At 35.2% G+C, this 22965-nt stretch overlaps 2 protein-coding genes across 3 annotated transcripts in view; one reads left to right on the plus strand and one right to left on the minus strand.

Annotated features, from left to right (window-relative positions):
- The window catches only part of LOC131426923 (peroxisomal multifunctional enzyme type 2-like), a 49260-nt gene that overhangs the window by 25898 nt on the left and 397 nt on the right, over window positions 1-22965 (plus strand). The gene's annotated exons all lie outside the window — the stretch shown is intronic.
- Window positions 649-22482, minus strand: LOC131426926 (phospholipid phosphatase 1-like). Of its 2 annotated transcripts, none has more exons than XM_058589707.1 (6): window positions 22188-22482; window positions 2667-2821; window positions 1702-1866; window positions 1572-1642; window positions 1201-1495; window positions 649-1127 (listed from the first exon to the last, which is right to left on the minus strand). In XM_058589707.1, the coding sequence occupies exons 1-6, from the start codon at window positions 22300-22302 to the stop codon at window positions 984-986; spliced, it is 945 nt and encodes a 314-aa protein (XP_058445690.1). In that variant the 5' UTR covers window positions 22303-22482; the 3' UTR covers window positions 649-983. The 2 variants fall into 2 exon arrangements, with proteins under 2 accessions (XP_058445690.1, XP_058445692.1); XM_058589709.1 differs by lacking the exon at window positions 22188-22482 and adding an exon at window positions 11922-12289.

A 22965-nucleotide genomic window follows, 5' to 3' on the forward strand; every position in this document is an offset into this window, starting at 1 on the left:
CCTTTGCCTGAGTTCGTATTTTGTTCGACTACGTTTTTTATGTGAAAATGTGAATTCAAAATAAGCTTTTAGTTTACGATGACAGTTGTATTGATCTTTTTTTATCCATTTTATTCCTAATGTAATAATAACTGATAGGCGGCTTCTGGTACAAAGCAGAAAAAAAAGACTTTGCTCATTGCTGTAACTATCCGCAGACATGTTGCAACGTTTATTTATCGCATTGCATAATGCAAGTTAGATTTTCTTTTCAATTTTGCCTAGCTCACTTTCGTCACATATTGCGAACCTCCTGCATGTGGCAACCGGTTCTTTCTAATGCTGTACGAAAGTGTTCACATTAGCGTGGTTTATAAACGAATTATTTGTGAGTAGGTTGTTCGAGCCTTATGTTGAGCAGGATAAGCATTCAAATGAATGGTGCTTTCAATACCGGTAAGGTAAAAAGAATCAATTATTTTGTTTCGTGGACATTAAATTCAAAAGCTTGTTATGTTTCACAACAGTAATCCGAATCCTCGAAAATTTCCCGTTTTAGGATTTTTTGCGTGCTTTTTAGAGCGCCTTCGAAAGTTGAGTCACCTTAGTTATCATCTTTTGTGCACGGACAAGAGCAAATAACAAGAAATTGAATAATAAACGCTGGTGTTGCATTACACAAGTTACGCGGCAGTGATATGCCATCTATTTATTTCATTCTGGTTTAGTGGTACTTGTATTTGCTCATTAGAGTGGGACTGATACACGAGAGCGTTGTACTTTTTTTTACACATGTGGATTGGAAATCATCGTTGGTTAACATTACATTATCACAATTTGTCGATTCTTAAGTAAACCTATTTAAAAATGTGCTACTCATAAGTATATACAAGTCAATGGGAATAAAGTCTTTGTTGTTTTAAAACTAAAACAACATACATATTGCTGCAAAAATACTGATGCTGCTACTATGGTTTAAATACGTTCACATGGCTATCTAGTGCTTACGACGAATTGACAATGTTATTAAGATTGTTATCCTCCCTGTACTTGGGCCTGTTAGATATTAGATTAATATCATGTTCCCTAAATGCCGTGGCATTTAGATTTGATTTATTCCTTTTGAAATTATTACAATCAAGGATGCACTGTAAACAATAAAATCGAGTAAAATAATAGACACTTTCTTGAAGTTTCATGTACTGATTGAATATTTCTTACCGTGAATCCAGCAACTATCACTCCAATTATTGAACCGGCTAGCACATCCCACCAATGGTGTCGATTGTCAATTATTCGGGATAATGGGCAAAATATACCCCATAAGACCAACACGGACTGGCAAAGTGGAAGCGCTAGGTACGAACGCAACTGGGGCACTCGTCGTTGCAGATACCAAACCATGAATATCATTTCGTACACACTCATGGATGAGTGGCCGGATGGAAAAGATTTGCTTGCATCTCGAATGAAATACTGCGACTCATTATTGGTACAGGTGAACATGGAAACGAATCTGGAATAATCGAAATGAATTTGGTAATTGAATATCGATGTATTTAAGATCATTATCAAATATATATTTTACTTACTCACTCCCTTCACATAGCACATCCGGTTTACATGTGTCCAGAAAGTGCGGTCTGTGTTCACCAGAGAAGATCTAAAAAAATAATTTCAATATTGAAACTCAATACACCCTTACAGCATTATTTTGATAACCTTCAGTGCATCAACGAGGAGTAGCTTGAAGATTAATCCTCTGGCATATTTTCTACCCCAGTGCCAGGCTTCGAGGAACGACTGTGAGCATCGTGAGACTTGGACATCAGGTTTAGTATATTCGATAATAGACGGAGAGTAAAATATGGCTTCCGTCAGCCATATCTACATAATGGAAAGAAAAGTTTATCATTCACCATGGAAATGCAGTTTCTAATTGTTCCGAAACATCAGTAAAATGTCAAATGGTGCTAGCAAATGTTCAAGAGGGTGTATCTATAGATTCGGGTAATCTTTTTGTGTTGTGTTCAGACATATTTTTCCACGTAATAAAGGTAATATTGATAACTATCTTACAACATTTGATAAGTATAACACTTACTTTACTGTCGAAGAAGGGAAAAATGATTGAGAAATCAATTTGTGGAATTTATGAATTGATGTTCAGGTATAGTAAAGAAAGATGTAGTTCTACGTCAGAAATTACATAATTCTCTCTTCATCAGAGAACGATAAAGTGTTGTTTTACGAACTAAAATTTAATCTAACAGAACAATCTGATATATTAAGGAAAAATCTTGAATGAAACAGTCGGTCCGAGAAAATCAGTGAGTGATAGATAAAAGCGATACGTATTATTTTTTCAATATAATTATTACACCTATACCTATTAAATGCGAAGTATGTCAAAACAATAGGTCAAGTTCCGTATTGAAATGTAATACCAGCTATTGCTCATTAGGATAATGTACTTAGCAATGATGTCTAGGTCTTTTTAAATCTCTTTTTCAAATCATGTTATATCCATATTATCAAAGTGAATAATGATAGGAAAATTGTTCTAAAATCTATTAGAAATATTCAATTTGGTTTGAGCGATTAAGTGTTGCATAAGACGAGTCTCTAATTAAGAGAGTTCCTCTCGCGTTTACCTCTCGCTTATGTTCAATAATTCAAACACTCACCAAAAATAAAGGCACGAATCCACTAATAACGATCATGCATGACGATACTGTGTCTCCAGTGTAGGGTCGTTGGATCGTTCGATCATCACAATAGTATCCTCGTTTTACTAATTGTGGTAGCCAACCAAGTTCACTAACTGTGATAAAAGTTATAACTGAAAAAATTGAAGAAAATTATGTTTTTTTTTCGAAAGTTTTAATAATTCCAATTCTATGGAAGGTGTCAATGAGTCACCAAACCGGATGCATGATTTTTCACCCGATCACGTGGTCATCGATTTTAGAGATGTTCAAATTTTCTATCTTTGTCGGTTGTTCATGTATCTCAGTTTCTCTTTCTCGAAAGAAATATCAATGTGAAAATCAATCTAATCTCGGACATAAATATTAAAGTAGGAAAATATACTATTTTGATTAAAAAAATGATATGATCTCAATGTCAATCGTTTCTCTGACAATTCAATTTGAAATCGAACACAGGAAGGTTGTATTTGGTTCTGAATGAAGTACCTTATGATAAAAAAAGAACCGGAATTTTCATTTTAAAATTCCCGCGCTTGTCCAATCGGTAAACTTTTATTCTCTCAACGTTGGCAACTCTTTTATATCGTATCGTACGATTAGTTTTTGTTTGGCGTCTATAGAAAGAAGTTGAAAAATTTTTGTGTGGCGATTTTTATAATGGATGAAAATTTAGAACAACGTGCGTGCATCAAATTTTGTGTTGCAAATGGATTTAAGTGTTCCGAAACGTTGAAAATGTTAGAAAAGGCCTTTAATGAATCGTGTCTAGGAAAAACACATGCATACGAGTGGTATAAACGCTTCAAAGGTGGTCGTACAAGCTTGGAACATGATGAGATTCCTGGCCGCCCAACAACATCTGTTACTGAAGAAAACATTGAATCGGCGAAGCGAATCGTGTTGCAAAATCGTTCTGTACCGATTAGAGAGATTGCTTTGTTGTTGGGCATCTCTTATGGATCAGCCGAACACATTTTAACTGATGTTTTGGGTTTGAAACGCGTCGCTTCTCGGCTGGTGCCAAAAAATCTGAATTACATTCAAAAACAGCGTCGTGTTGATGTGGCCAACAAGATGGTTTCCAACGCAGATAGTGACCCCACATTCATCGAATGCATCATAACTGGTGATGAGGTGTGGATCTATGAATATGTCGTCGAAACCGCACAACAATCGACCGAATGGCGCTTCGAAGGCGAGCCGTTGTTCTAAATTTTCATCCATTATAAAAATCGTCACACGAAAATTTTTCAACTTCTTTGTATAGACGCCAAACAAAAACTAATCGTACGATATGCGTCAAAATTTGACAGAATGTGTATGAAAGTGTTGCCAACGTTGAGAGAATAAAAGTTTACCGATTGGACAATTTTAAAATGAAAATTTTGGTTCTTTTTTGATCATAAGGTATATAATACTACCTAATATGTTAAAGAATGAGACACAATGGGCCGTATGAATAAAACGTAGCATGCTTGAATTTCGGTAGTAAATGCTACGTGTGGATCACGTTCCTGTTAAAACATGCTACAAACTGTAGTATTTACTAAAAGTTTTCGGTAGGTAGCTCTAGAGGTTGCTACTCGTGTGTTTGCTGATAAAGCGAAGTACAGAAATTAAAAAGTGGCATTTTTACAGATGTAATGACGTTTCTTGCCTTTTGCATGCTTATGTCAGCTTTTCCGGCTCTGTGTCGATACGGTATGCAGTAAATGCTTAAATTCGGAAGTAGCATTAACTACATGTTCGAACTTGTTTTTTATTCATACCAAACCGCGTTATACTCTGTGGACTTTGTTTTTGAGAAGATACTACACGGAGAACCCTTCGATCATAAAATTGCGATATCGCAGTTTTTGATTTTTGCGATAGTTGATTTAACTAATTTCTTTTTGATTCAACAAAAATGGTTTTTGATTTGCATATATTCAAATAGTAGAAAAATATGTTGTTTTGAATGCTGTCAAATACCGGAGACAGTTGAAAGCAAAACAATAATCGCAATGCAAAATCAACAACTTTTTTAGTTGAAATCTTCAAAATGTCAATGAAAACAACATCGATGGTTAAAGCGTTTGGTGAAATTGTGTTCATTCGATTTGAGAATTTTATGATAACAAGTGTTTATCTAACAGCGGTGTTGTGATAAAGTTAACCTTGTTTGAGATGAAAAAGATTTGGTGACAAATTAGAAATTTTTATGAATGATCATCTCGTAATCTTTCAGGTATGCGCAAAAATTTTATGCTTCAAATTCGATCATTATTTACTTCCAGCAGACTGTTTTACTTCCAGCTGTTTGATACCGATGATGATGTTCATGCATTAGCAATAAAACGCTTTTTAACATGAATTTAAATCATAAAAGTAACAGGAGCGAAGGGTTTCAAACGCACAGAACGCGCTGCGATTGAATGGCGCGTTTGAATTACCGTCGCAAAATTCCAATTCCCAGCGGTTGATGCACCCAAGCTCATATAAATTTACTAAAATTATCAGTGCATAACTTTAGTTCAACCGTTTGAAGGCATCATTTTAGGTAAATTTAATAATTTCGCTAATTTACTCGCCCCTCCGGGCACTTTTGCTGATTAAAAACGTTTTTCTACGTCAATCATTTCCGATCGAATCAGAAGTATTTTTTTAGAATTTAGATCTTTACTGATCTCAAAACAAACAAACAAATAAAACCGATTTATTTTTCATCTAACAGAAATTTGTTTCAATAACAACACCAGTTATTTCAACTAAAACATTTGTTGAAATTGAAAGGTATGTGTCCTCACTAATTGACAGCATTTTTTTTCAAACACTTGAATTAGTTGTTTCAACCATCGTTACTGCTAATCGAAAAACAAAAATGACAGTTTAGTTAAAACAACAATCGATTAGTTGTACCAAATTTTAACCAATCGAATTCAGAAAATCAACTAATATTCTGGTTGAAATGGGATCGCAGGTGGTTCCGTGTACAAACAACAGACAGTACTACATTTTATTCATACGGGCCAATGGGCCGTATGAATAAAACGTAGCATGCTTGAATTTCGGTAGTAAATGCTACATGTGGATCACGTTCCTGTCAAAAGAAGAGACTTTGCTACACAACTTTCGAACATGCTACAAACTGTTGTATTTACTACAAGGTAGGTAGCTCTAAAGGTTGCTACTCGTGTGTTTGCTGATAAAGTGAAGTACAGAAATGAACAAAGTGGCATTTCTGCAGATGTAAGTACGTTTCTTTCTTTGTGAGTGCTTATGCCAGCTTTTCTGACTCTGTGTTAATACGGTATGTAATAAATGCTGAAATTCGGAAGTAGCATTAACTACATGTTCGAATTTGTTTTTTATTCATACCAAACCGCGTTATACTCTGTGGACTTTGTTTTTGAGAAGATACTACAAACAACAGACTTTACTACATTTTATTCATACGGCCCAATGTGCTTCGTTTTGCTTACATTCAGGAATATGTACACCGTACCAAAATATATTAGATCCAAGCAACCAGAAGTTCCACATTTACTTAAAACATCCACTTTCTTGCTGCTTAAAGGTACACGCGGAAGTTTTGAGAACTTAAAATACTGAACATGCTCCGCGTGAATTTTCTCGCTTTCGTTTGCGACGCGCGAACTTTCAAATGTGGAGCTTGAAGCTTGAAAAGCGGGCGGTTTAGAATTTTAATCTTAAACTTCGAAAACTGCTTAAATCAAATCAGTCCTTTTTGGCATTAAAAATGCCTTACTCTTCGCTATACGGGGCCGGGTGTCAATTAAAAGTTTTAAAAATAGCCGCGTAACCCTTTTTCGTCATAATTTTGAACGTTAATAATTCAGTCATTTGTAGATGGGTTGATATAATTTAACAACCAATCGATTCGGAAACTTTTAACTTAAACATATATGGCAACGTCGTTTCAGTATTTCAATAACATACTATTGAAAAAATGGTTTCTTGATTTCAGTTGATGCTTGACTATGAATGAAACAAGTCGCTCGTCCAGTGAGCTGATAACTGGATTGTATATGCGTTCACTAGCTGGATTGTCGCTTTTGCATTATGTGTTGGTGAAATTTTCCTGTTGTTTGCGCAACACCGTGTTCGCTTGAGGCTGGGTGTCAATTTAAAACATGCAAAACTAATCGCGTAACATTTTTCTGTCATAATTTTGAACGCTTACAACTCAGTCATTTGTTGATGGATTTATATAATTCAACAATCAATCGATTCGGAAACATTTAACTTAAACTTATGAGAAAACGTCATTTGAATATTTCAATTGCATACCATTGCAAACGAATCGCCAATGTTTGGTTCACAGCATGAACAAGTAAGCCTAGCAAATATCTCCCTTTCGTTGAGATAGTTTGAAAATGTGGAAAGACATCGTTTCTGGCAACGCTTTATGCTAGTTGCTACGGTGCAAAACAAACTTGTTTGTTTATGTTTATCGTTGCTGTTCTTTATTTTTCAAAACTCGAAGATTACAAAATCCTATCCCATTCCGTACATTTTCACGTTATACGAAGATGTCATCGTAAACGTAATCTCTATGTTACAATACTATGAAACGCAACCCTAGAAGATCAATTGATCGCTTCCGCATAGTGAGACAACATTTGCAATTTACATTGGCGGCATTACCTACATACATGGCTCATCTCAGACTCATCTGCTATGCTTATTGATACAATTTATTTTTCGTAGGCTTTTGTTACTTTTTCCTATCAACAGCGTTTTGGTGAATATCAAGAATTGATTCATCAAGCTGTTAAACAGAACATTTTCAATTTTAGAAACGTCAGATTATGCTATGCAGCTGAGCAAAGCTTTCGGTTAGCATTGTAAATAAATGGTAAATATTCAGTTGATGGAATGTATTTTGAGTCTGTAGCTTTACAAATCACTTTAAAAAATGTACTGACTTAATGAACCGACCTTCGTATCATTTCTTTTACTTGTTTGACCATCGCCAGGAGAAAGACTTAAATCAGTTGCTTTATCCTGTAGTTCATTTTCATTTTTCTTGCCCATAGTTTCGATCACCTACAAAATATAGATACACACAGGTCTTGCCGTTAGCACAAAAGCATAATGAAATGAATTTTCTGAGTCGTCGAGTCAGTACCTTCAAAACATCTTCCAGTTTGATGAGCCATCGTGATCGTCGTCAATATCACCGTCTCGTCCTGCTCTTCCGACTTCGCTTGTGAATTTGTTTTCGTATTTTTCACTATAATAAACAGTAACTATGGTGATCTTGTTCTTACCCTTCAGCGTTGCTAGTTTTATAGAAAATCCGTTAAAGCACATTGTCACTCTGACAGTGTATCATGACAGTGTACCGCACGATGCAAAACGTGTCCTTGAAAATCTGTCGGAGTACTCCGTATTAGGGTAACAGAGGTATTTTGGCCACTTCATATATTTTGGCCCACCTAACAAACTTTATCGATTTTATCGGATTTTATCCATGTTAAGTAACCCATGTTGCATCAATTTGATGCCTATCATATTAAATTACCTATTGCGGAAGGGTTTTTCAAAGATATCACAACATTTGGTGGATATTTTTACAAAGTGGGCCAAAATAAAATCAATCCTAAAGTGGGCCAAAATACCTCTGTTACCCTATAATTTGTATTTGCTCAAATCTCCATTCCGATACGAACAAAACGTGACAATGGACCGTATGAATAAAACGTAGCATGCTTGAATTTCGGTAGTAAATGCCGACGACACGACCAGGCACTCCGAAGAAATATCTGAACAAAAAGTGTTCGTGAGTGATTTACCGCCAGTTAACATAAATATAGCGACCCCTCGATAATCATGAAAATAAACTTCTTGAGCAACACTGTTTAAGTTGCTATGAACTAGTTACCAAGGAGCTATATAATAAATAAACAAATCATTTGAGAAAGTTGTGAAACGTTTATATAAATTTAAATTTTGTTTCAACGTTCTTTTTAGATTTACACCGACCACAATAGTACAATAACTAAATCTGGTACTAGAAGTAGTGTTGCGACAGAGATGCGTCATCCTATATCATCCACAACTACCCATTAGCTCTATCTTCAGTGTAGTCATCTAACTCATCCATGATGATGGTCTTTCTTTTTAGAAATTACCAGTCGAGTTTCCTAAACACATCACTTTTGCTTAACATACTGTCAACCAACCCGGAAGTTAGTACCAGTCTTCACGAAATGAAAATGAGACTTCATTGTTAAATTGTATCCGACACTCTTTACATTCGACTACTTCGACAAGTTCCAGCAGCCTTACGGTAGACCGTAGTTACAATCTGGTTTCTGTTTGAGACACAAATAATCAAATTATTTGAAGGAGACCTGTTCGCACTGTTGGCTTTCGATGTGCACTTCAAAACCTATAATTTCGATCAGATCTAATATATTGAGAAATTTGATTCCCGTGCTGTTCAAGTTCCTTTCATATTCATCAAAGTATACACGCACTTTGCGAAGAGCTCAAATCACTAGAGAATAACAAATATGCTTTCAATACCAAATTCTGATGATAGGACTAATAAAAAGTTTCGCAATGACGGATTGAATGACTGCAAAACTTAACACCATTTAAAAACTCATTTACATAGCAGATAGTCGTTATAGATCTGAGTAAGGGTTACGTTGAACTATTTAACAAACATCCATGAATATTGAATTGTCTGGAAGTCATTTTTAATATGTTCGAGCACCAGCAAGCCTTAACGAAGACCTCTATCCGATTAAAATAAATAATAATTCCACTCGAGGCAGTTTGTTTTGTTTACATTTCCCAAGTCTCCAATATGCAGTAACCAAGGTTATGGTAACTGTTATTTAAAATCAATAGTCTATCAACTTGTGTTGCCAGTTTCAATAGTTTTTCAGGCATTTTCGTTTTGACATTACCAGTTACTGAGGGGTAGTTAAATTTGCGATACAGTTTCGATAGACGAGTGGCAGGTCGTGTCGTCGGTAAATGCTACGTGTGGATCACGTTCCTGTCAAAACATGCTACAAACTGTAGTATTTACTACAAGTTTTCGGTAGGTAGCTCTAGAGGTTGCTACTCGTGTGTTTGCTGATAAAGTGAAGCACAGAAATTAAAAAAATGGCATTATTACAGATGTAAGTACGTTTCTTGCTTTGTGCATACTTATTCCAGCTTTTCCTGCTCCGAGTCGATACGGCATATAAAAAATGCTCAAATTCGAAGGTAGCATTAACTACATGTTCGAATTTTTTTTTTTATTCATACCAAACGTGTTTTACTCTGTGGACCATATTTTTAAGAAGATACTACAAACAACAGACTTTACTACATTTTATTCATACGGCCCAATGTGACTGAACTAGTTGTTGTCCCAACAGGAATTAAACGCTTCAAAAGATTCAAAATTAAAATCTGAAACTTATCTAAAAGCGATTTTACATGTATCGTTGGAATAGGAACCCTCGTAGAATTTGGTTAACCTCCAGTTTCAGTACAATTATTATTTGCTTCAAAACAATAAGCGTCTGATGGCTACAAGCGTTGTAACTATGACCATGTTCATTCATGTGTTAATAACATTAAGTTACAATATGAACAAAATTTCGGCATTTTGTTGCGTATCCATTCCGTATATTCCTAATATGTCATAGCGAAAATCAATGTAAGTAACTAAATATTTTATGCGGATTGTTTCACAAGTTTTCTTCCTCGTATTGTAGCCATATTATTTACTGACACTTTCCGAAGATTATCGACGATTTTGAAGAATTAATAAAATTACACCATTACTGAGATTACTGGTACAACATTCTCTTGGATCGATTAACTGTTTATAAAATTAATAAGTTTGTACGTTTCTCGAAAATTATTATAAAATAAAATAGTTTTATTTATTCAGGTTTAAATCTTTAGGTTGTTTGTATCTAAAATTGAGCTTTCAAGTAACTTTGAATTCATCATAATTGAGTTCTAGTTGAAGGACGTTATTCAAAAACTTAACAATGTAAAAATTTGTGGAAAGGGATCAAAATTGAATAGAATCAATTGTCAAGAAAGAATCTAATTGTAAATTTTATCATTAGCTAACGATCTAAGTTGCTCTAGTTTAAGAGCAAGTTTTTTAATTAGTCAATTGAATAAGTTTTTAGTTTAGTGTATCATCATTATTATCATCTTTATTTTTGTATTTATTATGAAGATCCAAGAAACGTTCCATTTTTAATGTTATTGTGCTCGGTCGTGTCTTGAATACAACCCTCTAATTTATTTCTCCGAGCTTTTGATTAGCTGAAGACTTAGGGATAATTAGGTATTATTTTATACTTGTCAGCGTATTGTTAATGCAAAACACTTTTGTTTATTTGAATCTAAATTTTCCAAAACTTTTCGAGGGAGTTCACTGATTTTTCCATGCGGTTAATATGTGCCGCATAAAAAAAATTAAGTAACTTTGGAAATTGGTATTAGGAAACCGCATAACTTAGAAAATTCACATTAAAAATCGAATAACTTAAAAAAATTCGAATAGAAACCCACATAACAAAAGACTTCAGTATGCTTCGAATTTCCAATGTTTATTTTTAAGATTGGGTTTAACGACTGATTTTGAGTTTTATTAGAAAACATGTGGTTTTCTCAGCCAACGATTTGTTGATAAAAAGAAACCTTATTGTAGATGATAACTCGAGAACCAGGCCCGTACCCAGAATTTCGTTTCGGGAGGGGCCCATAGATAAAAAAAATAATGTTACTGAAGATTGCTTATGTAGCTAATTCTCGGTATGCCTTTTACGAGTGTTTTTAATATACAATTTAAACTTTTCCACTGGAACTGTTATTGTATTCCATTATTGTCTGAGACCTTCTAAATAATTATATATCTATTTTTGATTTCGGGAGGGGCCCGGGCCCCTTGGGCCCCCCCTCTGGGTACGTGACTGTCGAGAACCATAGACATTTGTGAATTTGATTTGAAACGCTTTCCGATTTTGTCAAGCATATCTTAAGAAAGCGTATAAAAATTTAAAAAAAATGCGCTTCAAAAATGTTTTATTCTCTGTTTTGATGTTTTCTCATAAATAGAGTCCCTTTATAACCGGAATACTGTTTTTAGCGATAAGGGTTACCGTATCTTAATTATCACTGGTTCGGCAATAATACACGTTGCAAGATCACTGGAATGAGATTCGTATATGACACACTGATTAGTGTTGACAGTATTACCTAAGGACGCGACAGTCAAATCAAACACGGCTGGAGCAGTAAATTTTGGCCTTATTCTATCTAATCGACCCAACGATTCAATGTCTGACATCGTTGAACGGGCGGAATTTATGTTTTAACAGCACTACACTCAACACTTATGTTAACATTAAAAAGATTTAGTTAATAAAAATTGAGGTTTGCAACTAGTAGGGTTGATGAATAAAGCACTTTTAGTTTAAATAAACTGAATAAACACGTATGCCGGTGATTCAACCGCGATGTACTGATATGAAAAACGAGTATCTCAAACTGTCCTTCCACGCTATATAAGCAGCTTTCATGCGACTGACTGCACCGTAGTCCAAATTTGTACTGAAACGTTCCTGTTACAGTTGGCTTCGTTTCGTTCTACGATGTTTTATTTGTCCTTTTGTTATGAATGACCGGGTGGTACGAATGAATCCTGCCCGATTAGATAATGATGTATTATTTGCTGTTCACTCACATGAAAAATGATTCACTGCGACTTCTTCTTTCATCTCAACTCATAAGGAAACAATAGCTTCATTCATAAACTTGTGTGCTCGAAAGGAAGATTCGGATCGTATCAATAGATCGGCAGATTTCACTCGTTCAATTCAACTGGTTTTCAATAACTTCGATATTTAAATCACTGTACCTTAACTTCTATTGTGCGTTATATTGGAAATGTCCGACGAGAATTGTCTCGTTCAGTTTCGTCTATGCTAATCAAATTTTCTCGTTTCGACAAGCACATTAATGATAATAAATGTTATAAAGTCCTTTCGAGAAAAAACAAGAAATAATGATCATCAGGACTTTCAGTTAAAAACATTTTTTTTTCAATTTCACTGCTTTTTTAGAAAACGAACGGAACTGTATTTTGGCTGTAATCTCCAGCTCAATAAGACAGTTTTTTTTGTGTAGCGTTATATCATCAATAAACTGTTCTTTTCTGTTTCTTCTTAATTGATCTAGCATTCCGATACTATCCCAAGAACTCCCACGATCCTGTCGAGCCTGACTCTTAGTTGAGCCAGCGTAAAAGACTTAAAGAAAACAAAGAAATCGAAGGATTCCATTCCGACCTAATTCTGCCTATTTTCTATGATGTACACTTGCTTAGAAAGAAAAATGTAAACTAATCTTGATGCCGACGAGAACGCACCTGCCAGGATTATACCGATTCCTATTTTGTACGACAGCGAAACGAAAAAAAAACATTCGAAATAAAACATTCGAAATAGTACGGAAACTGGGTCTATAATCTTCTCAGCTTTTCGATACAACCTAAACATTATCCTGTAGGATTGAGAAAAATTTGCCATCTCTGCTCAATGCATTGGAATAAAAATTGGAGTAATCATAACAAAGTTCTGTTTCGTTATTAAACAAGTATTTATCTTTTTTGAATTTTTCCGATTGGAGTTCTATTCTTTAAATTTTGGTAAAGTAATAAATAGGGCCTTTCTGGTAATATTGAGTTATCGAAATAAAATGTTTTGCCTTTCTCTGTAGAAAGGTATTAGAATTGCTGGAAAAACCGACTTTCGAACGGAGCATCGGAGACCCATAGTGTTATATACCATTCGACTCAGTTCGACGAGATCGGAAAATGTCTGTATGTGTATGTGTGTATGTGTGTGTGTGCACTTTTAGAAGATATTTGTACGCGCTCATTTTTCTCAGAGATGGCTGAACCGATTTTAACCAACTTATGCTCGTTTGAAAGCTACTGTTGGGCCATTGATCAAGTTCAAAGATCAAACGGCTGTGACTTTTGGTTCCGGAGGTATGATTGTATAAGTGACGTAACCGACAAAACGCGTTGTATTTATACGCGCTCAATTTTCTCAGAGATGGCTGAACCGATTTTAACAAACTTATACTCGTTTGAAAGCTACTGTTGTGCCATTGATCGAGTTCAAAGATCAAACGGTTGTGACTTTTTGTTTCGGAGATATGATGGTATAAGTGACGTAACCGACAAAATGCGTTGTATTTATACGCGCTCAAGTTTCTCAGAGATGGCTGAACCGATTTTAACAAACTTATACTCTTTTGAAATTACTGTTGGGCCATTGACCAAGTTCAAAGATCAAACGGCTGTGACTTTTGGTTCCGGAGTTTTGATTGTATAAGTGACGTAACCGACAAAACGCATTGTATTTATACGCGCTCAATTTTCTCAGAGATGGCTGAACCGATTTTAACAAACTTATACTCGTTTGAACGCTACTGTTGGGCCATTGATCAAGTTCAAAGATCAAACGGCTGCGACTTTTGGTTCCGGAGATATGATTATATAAGTGACGTAACCGACAAAACGCGTTGTATTTATACGCGCTCAATTTTCTCAGAGATGGCTGAACCGATTTTAACAAACTTATACTCGTTTGAAAGCTACTGTTTTGCCATTGATCAAGTTCAAAGATCAAATGGCTATGACTTTTGGTTCCAGAGATATGATAGTATAAGTAACGTAACCGACAAAACACGTTGATTTTTACCGCTCTTATACATATAAGGGTGCCAATATTTTGGGATCACCTCTAATTTTGTAAAGCGCTAGTGCTCAAAAGTTTAAGCACATCGAAAAATGTTCTCATGCTCAATTTGATCTAAATCGGACATGTGAAGGGGTACTGCCCGGCGATTAAGGTTTGAAAATTTTCGATCTTGAAAAAGCACCATAGGGGGGAGTACATGAAATTTCCGACATCGAAAATTTTTTTTGATGCCAAAAATCTTAAAATTGCATGAAACGTCGAGATTTAGTGTTATCCAAAAAAAATTTTTTTTTGAAAAAATCGACATTCTGGCACTTGATATTTTTAGAAAGTCCCAGAAAGTCGATATTTTCAAAAAATATTTTTTCGAGATGACACTAAATCTCGACGTTTCATGCAATTTTAAGGTTTTTGACATCAAAAAAAAATTTTCAATTTCGGAAATTTCATGTACTTCCCCCTATGGTGCTTTTTCAAGATCGAAAATTTTCAAACCTTAACCGCCGGGCAGTACCCCTTCACATGTCCGATTTAGATCAAATTTAGCATGAGAACATTTTTCGATGTGCTTAAACTTTTGAGCACTAGCGCTTTACAAAATTAGAGGTGATCCCAAAATATTGGCACCCTTATATGTATAAGAGCGGTAAAAATCAACGTGTTTTGTCGGTTACGTTACTTATACTATCATATCTCTGGAACCAAAAGTCATAGCCATTTGATCTTTGAACTTGATCAATGGCAAAACAGTAGCTTTCAAACGAGTATAAGTTTGTTAAAATCGGTTCAGCCATCTCTGAGAAAATTGAGCGCGTATAAATACAACGGGTTTTGTCGGTTACGTCACGTTTCATGCAATTCTAAGACTTTTGGCATCAAAACTTTTTTTTCGATTTCGAAAATTTCATGGTGATTTTTCAAGATATATGAAAATTCCACTAAGTGGACTAAGAAGGGTTTTTTTAGGTTAGCATAACTCTTCTCATACAAATAGGCAACGCAAATGTCAAGCACTAGTTTGGAGAAATGATGCTGACTGTGTGACATAAACACTGAAGCATGCTTTTGTGAACTACTTGAATCAATCTGAATCAATTGGTGTCAAAATTAGTATCCGAAATTATATAATAAAAGTATGAAATATATTTTCATGAGACTGTTATGAAAGAAGAGAAAGGCATTATCACACCACTAGGTGGATTAAGAAGGGTTTTTTATTCTTAAATTCACAATAAAAATTCGACGTAATAATATCATACTGTTAAGAAGTTTCAAAATTCCAAAGCTTATTTTAGATCAGTTTGCAACAGATTCCATGGGTGGTTTTTACCAATACAGAATAAAATTATGATTTTTACAGGTGACATAATTCTACAAACGATGTAATTCATAAAATTCAACTTGTCAAATTACACAATATTCCATTCATACAGAGTTTTACAGTCTGAAAATTGCACTCGGTTACCAAGCGCCGCTGTTTGGATTTATATGTATCAATTATTCATCAAGCAGATATGTGCTTCTGTGGTCCAGTCGACTAACTGGCATGCTTCGTGATCTAATATTTCTCGGTTCAAGTAGGCGTTGGTATCGATCTCTTGTTTTTATTTCATTCGATTTCAAGCCATGTAATTTTCGAATCATACAATTTTAAGTGTTCTTGAATATAAATTTGTATGAAATACGACGCTCGATTTATGTGCATCTTAAAAGATGTAATATCACAAGCTTTTTTCGAACTGTGAACATCTAACCAATTGTGTTACTCAAAAATCGAAATTTTGACTCATGACTAGCATCATATTGGAGATTAGTGAAAATCAGGAACTGGTTAGGTAGATCTTTCCATAACATTTGTTTTCGAGTAATTATTTTTAAAATTGTTTACTAGCTTAAATAATGTATCAGGTGTACAACTTTGCTTCCGCCGTTTTCCGATAGGTGGCTGTACCAGTTGAGGCTGGTTAAAATGCATAGATGATAATGCCTTTAAAGTGAGTGTGTATAGTGCCTAACGAATTGTCATCGCCGTTTCAGTGACAGTTGTTCTTGTTTTCGTATTATTCACGCTCGAAAATGTCTGTTTATGTGCCCAATTCTCGCCATTTGCGGGAAGTTTTACTTTTCTGTTACAATTCGCAAAAAAATTCAGCTGAAGCGCATCGAATGCTCTCAGAAACTTATGGTGATGCTGCTCTGAGTAAAAGAACATGGCGGGAGTGGTTTCAACGTTTTAAAAATGGTGATTTCGATGTCGAAGACAAACATGGTGGTGGAAGAGAAGAAACCTTCAAATATGAACAACTAGAAGCATTGCTTGATGAAGAGCTCATAAAACCAGGAGAAACCATCACAAGAGATCGCTACCAAACGCAACTGATGCGTCTTAGTCGCGCGCTAATAGAAAAGCGGCCACAATATCAAGAGCGATATGACAAAGTCATTCTCCAACACGACAATGCTCGGCCTCACATCGCAAAAGTGGTCAAAAAATACCTGGAAACGCTGAAATGGGAAGTCTTGCCCCACCCGCCGTATTCCTCAGATGTCGCCCCTTCTGACTTCCACTTATTCCGTTCGATGGCACACGGCCTGACAGATCAACATTTTCAATCCTTCGAAGAGTTGGAAAAATGGATTGCTTCATGGATAGCGTCAAAAGAGGACTCCTTTTTTCGAGCCGAGATCCGAAAAATACCGGAAAGATGAGAGAAAGTTGTCGCTAGCGATGGACAATACTTTGAATAATACATCTGTAAGCACTTTTTCGCAATAAAGCTTTTAATTTTGAAAAAAAACGGCGGAAGAAAAGTTGTACACCTGATATTAATGAAGTTCATTGAATTCAAAATTCTACCATAAAATGAATGTTCAGGTTGCAATAACATTTTTTCATACAAATAATTTTTTTCTCAAACTACTGCCTACATATCAGTGAGCATTAAATAATACATTACATTAGAAAATAGGTCGCAAAGCGGAGAAATGACGTGCGGGTGCTACGCCGATTCCATCTTATATGATTTTTGGACAGGGCTGTCGACATACTTGTAAATCGTTGATTATCTACGAGAATCAGCTAATTACATGTCAGTTTTGTGAGCAACCTACTCACTACGGTAAACCCTGCACTGAAAATGTCAAAAGACATTTTCAACCTAGGACATGGATAACCGTTCAGCAACGGTAACCAGTGAACCCAGCATCCCTGAGCCAACAAACGAACATAGTAATGCGACTATCGAGGAACAGTTCTCATCCTCCAAATAAAAATTGCAGCCGTAACTAAACAAGGCATCCCGAACAATATATCACATTTAAAATATTTTTCTTTTTTATACTTGTAAGAAAGTTATGTTATTTTAACTACTAACGAAACCAGATTTATATTAGAACTTGTCACGAAAACAGTTTTTTATTATAAAATTGTATAACAACTAACATCGATTCCAACAACGCTAAAATCAACTTCAGCATTAATAACAACAGCAGCAGTGACAACAAAAATAACAATAGCGACGATAACGAGATTATCGATGATGAGAACGGATGTTTAGGAATCTTGAGCCGTGTCAAATAACGTTTGCATTTAAAAATAAAATGGACAAAAAATGCCGATTTTTCACCCGCACTGACAGGTGTCCATGTAGCCACCCATGCAGCATCAATTATAGTAACCCATGAATCAGCAGACAAATTTTGACCGCTCTATCAGCCGGACTCTAACCGTGATGACAAAAACAGTGAACCAGCTCCGTTCAGAAATGTGCGCGTTCAAAGAAATCTGAATATGCGCTAAACTTAAACGTGTTGATCATGTTGGGTGTTATCATCAAATTTTAAATGTAATTGTTTTTAAGAATTTGAACAATTTCATTATTCTGATCAAATTTCTGCATGAATTATGAATCTTATATGTATTATTTCATCGCAATAATGTTTTCTAGTATGCTAATACTAATTATGAATGTTTTAATCTTTCGAGCAAGTTGAGGCTCTTTTTCTGTTCTCTTCTCTCTCGATTTATCAAATAACTATGCTTCAAAAACACCAAAAACACTTCGCGAAACCGGTAAAATTTTTTTATCATTTTTGTATATTGATGTAATATTATTAGCCTGAAATCTATCTCTCGGTAAATGTTTCGAGAGCAATTGTTAAATATTAAAAATTCTCATATAGAAAGGCTATACAATAACTGTGAAAAACATCTTTCAAATCGAGAGCCAGAGGTCTCAGTGTCATATACCATTCGACTTTCGTTGTGATCGGTAAATGTATGTGTGTGGTATGTTTGCATGTGACAAAAATGTGTACTAGACGCTCTCGGAGTTTGCTAGACCAATTTTTCCAAATTTCAAATGAAAGGGTGATGTGCGCTTATAATTTCGAACCGTCATTAAAAGCAACGATGCAAAACACATGGACAATATCATTTAATTTGAGTTCAAAACTATCTTAATTTATTGGTTGTGTTAATAAATGGCCATACAAACAGACATCTGCCGTAACAGTACTCAACTTTTAGTTGTGAAAGTACCTGGAATTGTCGTCAAAACTTCAAAATGGAACTCATATATATCTTGAAATTCTGTTCTCCGTCTTAGTTTACCACACAGTGTTTGTCATTTTCTCCTCTAAGCAAATCTCTTAGATTCAAGCAATATCTGTTTCGATTCTCATTTAATTCGATCAAATTAATTAAATTCGACTCCCCACAGTCACGTACCCAGGGCCCTCCCGTTATCAAAAACAGATACATAATTATTTAGAAGGTCTAAGACATGTTTTGCAGAAATAACAAGACAGTAAACGTAAAGAAATGTAATACAATAACAGTTCCAGTGGAAAAGTTTAAAGTGTCTGTTAAAACACCCGTAAAAGGCACACCGAGAATTAAGTACATAAGTAATCTTCAGTAACACAATTTTTTATCTTTGGGTTCCTCCCGAAACGAAATCTTGGGAACGGGCATGACTCCCCATGCTAGGAGCCTTTGCTCCTTAAGATATTCTTTGAAGTGGAGGAAGCATGTTTGTTAAGGTGATAGGATTTATCTCATATTTGGGGTTTTTGCCAACTTTTATATGGGGTGGCATCACTGTGCTCCGGTGCGTCTCGGAAGCATGTGGAGACCGTAATTGCAGCAAGTGCAAATATTATCGTTCAGATGTCACTCTGGTTTTAAGCACTCTAGTTGCTATAAGCGCCGTAACTATGACGATGTTTTCAAACAAATCGATTTCAAATATGCATGGTATCGAGTAATCTCACACTTTCGGTGAATCTCTCAACGGGTGACCACTAGGTTGGGACAAGGTTGTATGGGAAAAAGTTGAAAAGGTTTATTCTTTCACTCCATCAAACTTTTCATGTTCCTTCTGGGTCCCATAAGAGTTATGCAAAATTTTAACTCGAAAAAAAATGCGCTCGAGCTTTAAAGTTTGTATGGGATTTATTATGGGAAAATGAACTATTTAAAAAAAATGGCTGGAGATCAACTTATAGATTCTCAAAATCAACACATTTAACACAACAAATTTAACGAGGAAGGAACCCTTCAAAGACTGCAAAACAATCCGACATTTTTAGAACATGTTATTAAAGGAAAACCGACACATGTTCTAATTTTTAAAGTCTATAGTTTTATCTACACCCGATTTTTTTGTAAAAAGTTCATTTTCCCATAATAAATTCCATACAAAATTTAAACCTCGGGCGCGAAAATATAGTTACACCGATCGAGCTAAAATTTTGCATAGTTCTTATGGGACCCATCCGTACTTTGTCGATTCGACGTAGCCACACAACGAGATTTTCGCTTCTAGTCCAGTGAAAATAAATTCCATTGGACTATGAACAAAAATTAACTGACAATATAGCCTACGTTGCTGTGCCATCAATCAGCGTCATCTCAGGTGAAGTGTCGCCACCCAGAAAGAAGAAGAAGAAGAAGAATAATAGTAATCTCACATCACATTCCGCAGCTCTTTGTATTTCTCGAGTAATTTTTCAAAAAGGCGTATAAGCAAGTGACAGTTTCTCTTTAATCACTCTTTCTTTCGATTATTGTGATGTGATTAAAAAGATTTTCTTTGATATCACTATTCTGTTTGAAAGTCGAAAGTTTCGGGTATCATTTCATGCAAAGAGTTGAGTGATAAACGTGGAAACCGCTTGGTAATTAATAGAAGAGAAAGTAAACAAAGAGAAACTGTCACTTGCTTATACGACCTTTTGAAAAATTAATCGAGATTTGAATGTAGAAGCGTTGAGAGTACAAATTAGTTCAGTCCGTTTTCAAAAGATGGCTTTGGCTGTTATGAATATTGAACAGTAACAGCTGATGTAAATAGTTTCAAGAGGTTAGACATATGTCATTAACATTCAGTTCATATTGTTTCGAGTTCTTTTTTGAAAAGCCTTGTTTTTCACTGTGTTACATATGAGCAATTTTGTGTTAACTTAAAATACATGGAAATGATTCAAAAGTAAGGCAGTTGAGTGCCTTATGAACTGAAACCGAAAGACTTTTTTAAAGGTGATACAACTAGGCGATATTATAACGGGCGAACGGTATAGGCTGCAATTGATGCGTCGTTTGAGCCGTGCATTACGAGAAATTCGACCGAAATATAAGCAAAGACGTGACAATGTTATTCTCCTACATGACCACACTCGGCCTCATGTTGCAAAAGTCGTGAAAAAATATTTGGAAACGCTGAAGTGGAACATTTTGTCGCACCCGCCGTATTCTCCTGACATTGCTCCTTCTGATTACTGGTTGTTCTGACAGATGCAGCATGATATGGTCGGTCATCGGTTTACTTCTTTCGCAGAATTCGAAAATTTGCTTGAAACTTGGATCACCTCAAATGACGAGACATTTTTTCGAGATGGAATTTGAAAATTGACAGAGGTGAGAAAAAGTAGTAACTACCGATTGACTATAGTTTGATTAATCTTTAAATTCTTTTAATTTTGGTATAAATGCATTTTTGATCCCAAAAAACGGACAGAATAAATTTTTACTCCAAATAATTTAAAATATACAACTAACCTAATATATAATGAGTGTAAGACATTTCATTTCGCTTTTGAAACAATCGGATCAAAAAATCGCTTGCGCAAAACTTGTTTATTCTCTTTCGGTATTGTGGTGTAACCATGTAACCTTTTTAACAAGAAGTCCCTTGTATACAATTACTGAGCTCACGATTACTGGAAAATAATTTTTTATTGATTTGTATTGGACCTCGTAATCTTGAGTTTACGTTATCACAAATGAAATGGAATCATAACATGTATTACAAAAAGGCGATCATGCAATGAAATTAAATTAGTTTAGTTTAGTATTTACACCAAGAATCAATTGTATGCAACAGTATGTTAAAAAACTTTGGCCAGTTTCTTGCAGTGACCATGCGATGATTTGATTAGCTTGTAATAAATAATCAGTTTCTGCAGTTGAATCATATGTTTGAATTAAGAAGCTTTGTGTGTATTCATACAATAACCATACCATTATTGCCTTGTTTACGTGGATTAATACATGTTATCTGATGCAGATTGCTTAAAAAATAGAAAACTGAAAGTCATGAGGCTGATTTCTGATAAGATCTTCCTACATAAATGTGATGATTCATTTGGCGCATTCTAAGATTTCAACTTTAATCTATTTTTCAATTATCACTTTTTAATGGGTAATAGTAGCAAAAGTCAACAAATTACCAACCTAATTCTTAGTACTTACATAAAGCGGCGATTCTACGTAAGGAGCCCATCCGACGGATCAACCGGGCTGTTTTGCTTCTCTTCACACTATCGAACCGTGCTGAGATGGCTGTAGAGAAGTGATCTGGTTGCATGCCGGAGACTGCTGCTGTATTACTATAACACTTTTTCAATTTGCACTACCAGTTGTTGTAATCAATTTAACCCGAGAATAATTTCAGTAATAGACGAAATAATGCCTTGTAATAATACTACGAAAATTACGAGTACCGTTCATTTTATCGTATGATCTTAACAGGTAACCGTGCCTCGTATTTGCTTGAATGAATTTTTGACAGCAACTTGATGTAGTGTACGTAAATCAGCTGTTGTTTGTGAAGTGAGTGTGTGTTTCATCTTAGTTTACTTTGTGATGAATGAACATGAGAAAGAGAGGGTCGATATATCGGACTTCTACCAGGACTTGAATGTGTGAGTGCTCACGGTTATGAAGATTGTTTATGAATGCAAAGATTCATGCACATAGTATTTTACGTCAAATTATATAGTAAACACTTTTTCCTACTAAACAAAGTGAAATTCAGGCGGGATGCATCTCCTTTGGTCTTAGCAGAGCAACAAGTACAAAACAAGTGAAGTTCAATATGGTTTGCCGACATTTGTCCGACACTATTGTGTTCCTAGACCATAAAATGTTTGTAGATAACATTTACTTATCAAGTAAATTTTTTGACGAAAATATAGAAAAGGCAACTGTAAAAAAGGATCTCTTCTGCATTGAAATACCGTATGATCAA

Source organism: Malaya genurostris, chromosome 2 (genome assembly GCF_030247185.1).
Source record: "Malaya genurostris strain Urasoe2022 chromosome 2, Malgen_1.1, whole genome shotgun sequence".
In the NCBI taxonomy this organism is placed as follows: domain Eukaryota; kingdom Metazoa; phylum Arthropoda; class Insecta; order Diptera; family Culicidae; genus Malaya; species Malaya genurostris.

Excerpts from the sequence above, each read along its gene's own strand:
- LOC131426926 (XM_058589707.1), bottom strand. The coding sequence starts at position 22,302 with ATGCAACCAGATCACTTCTCTACAGCCATCTCAGCACGGTTCGATAGT. Across the intron at positions 2,822-22,187 it reads ACGTAGAATCGCCGCTTTAT|TTATAACTTTTATCACAGTT; the intron begins GTAAGTACTAAG and ends CAATTTTTTCAG. Across the intron at positions 1,867-2,666 it reads GATTCGTGCCTTTATTTTTG|ATATGGCTGACGGAAGCCAT; the intron begins GTGAGTGTTTGA and ends TCCATTATGTAG.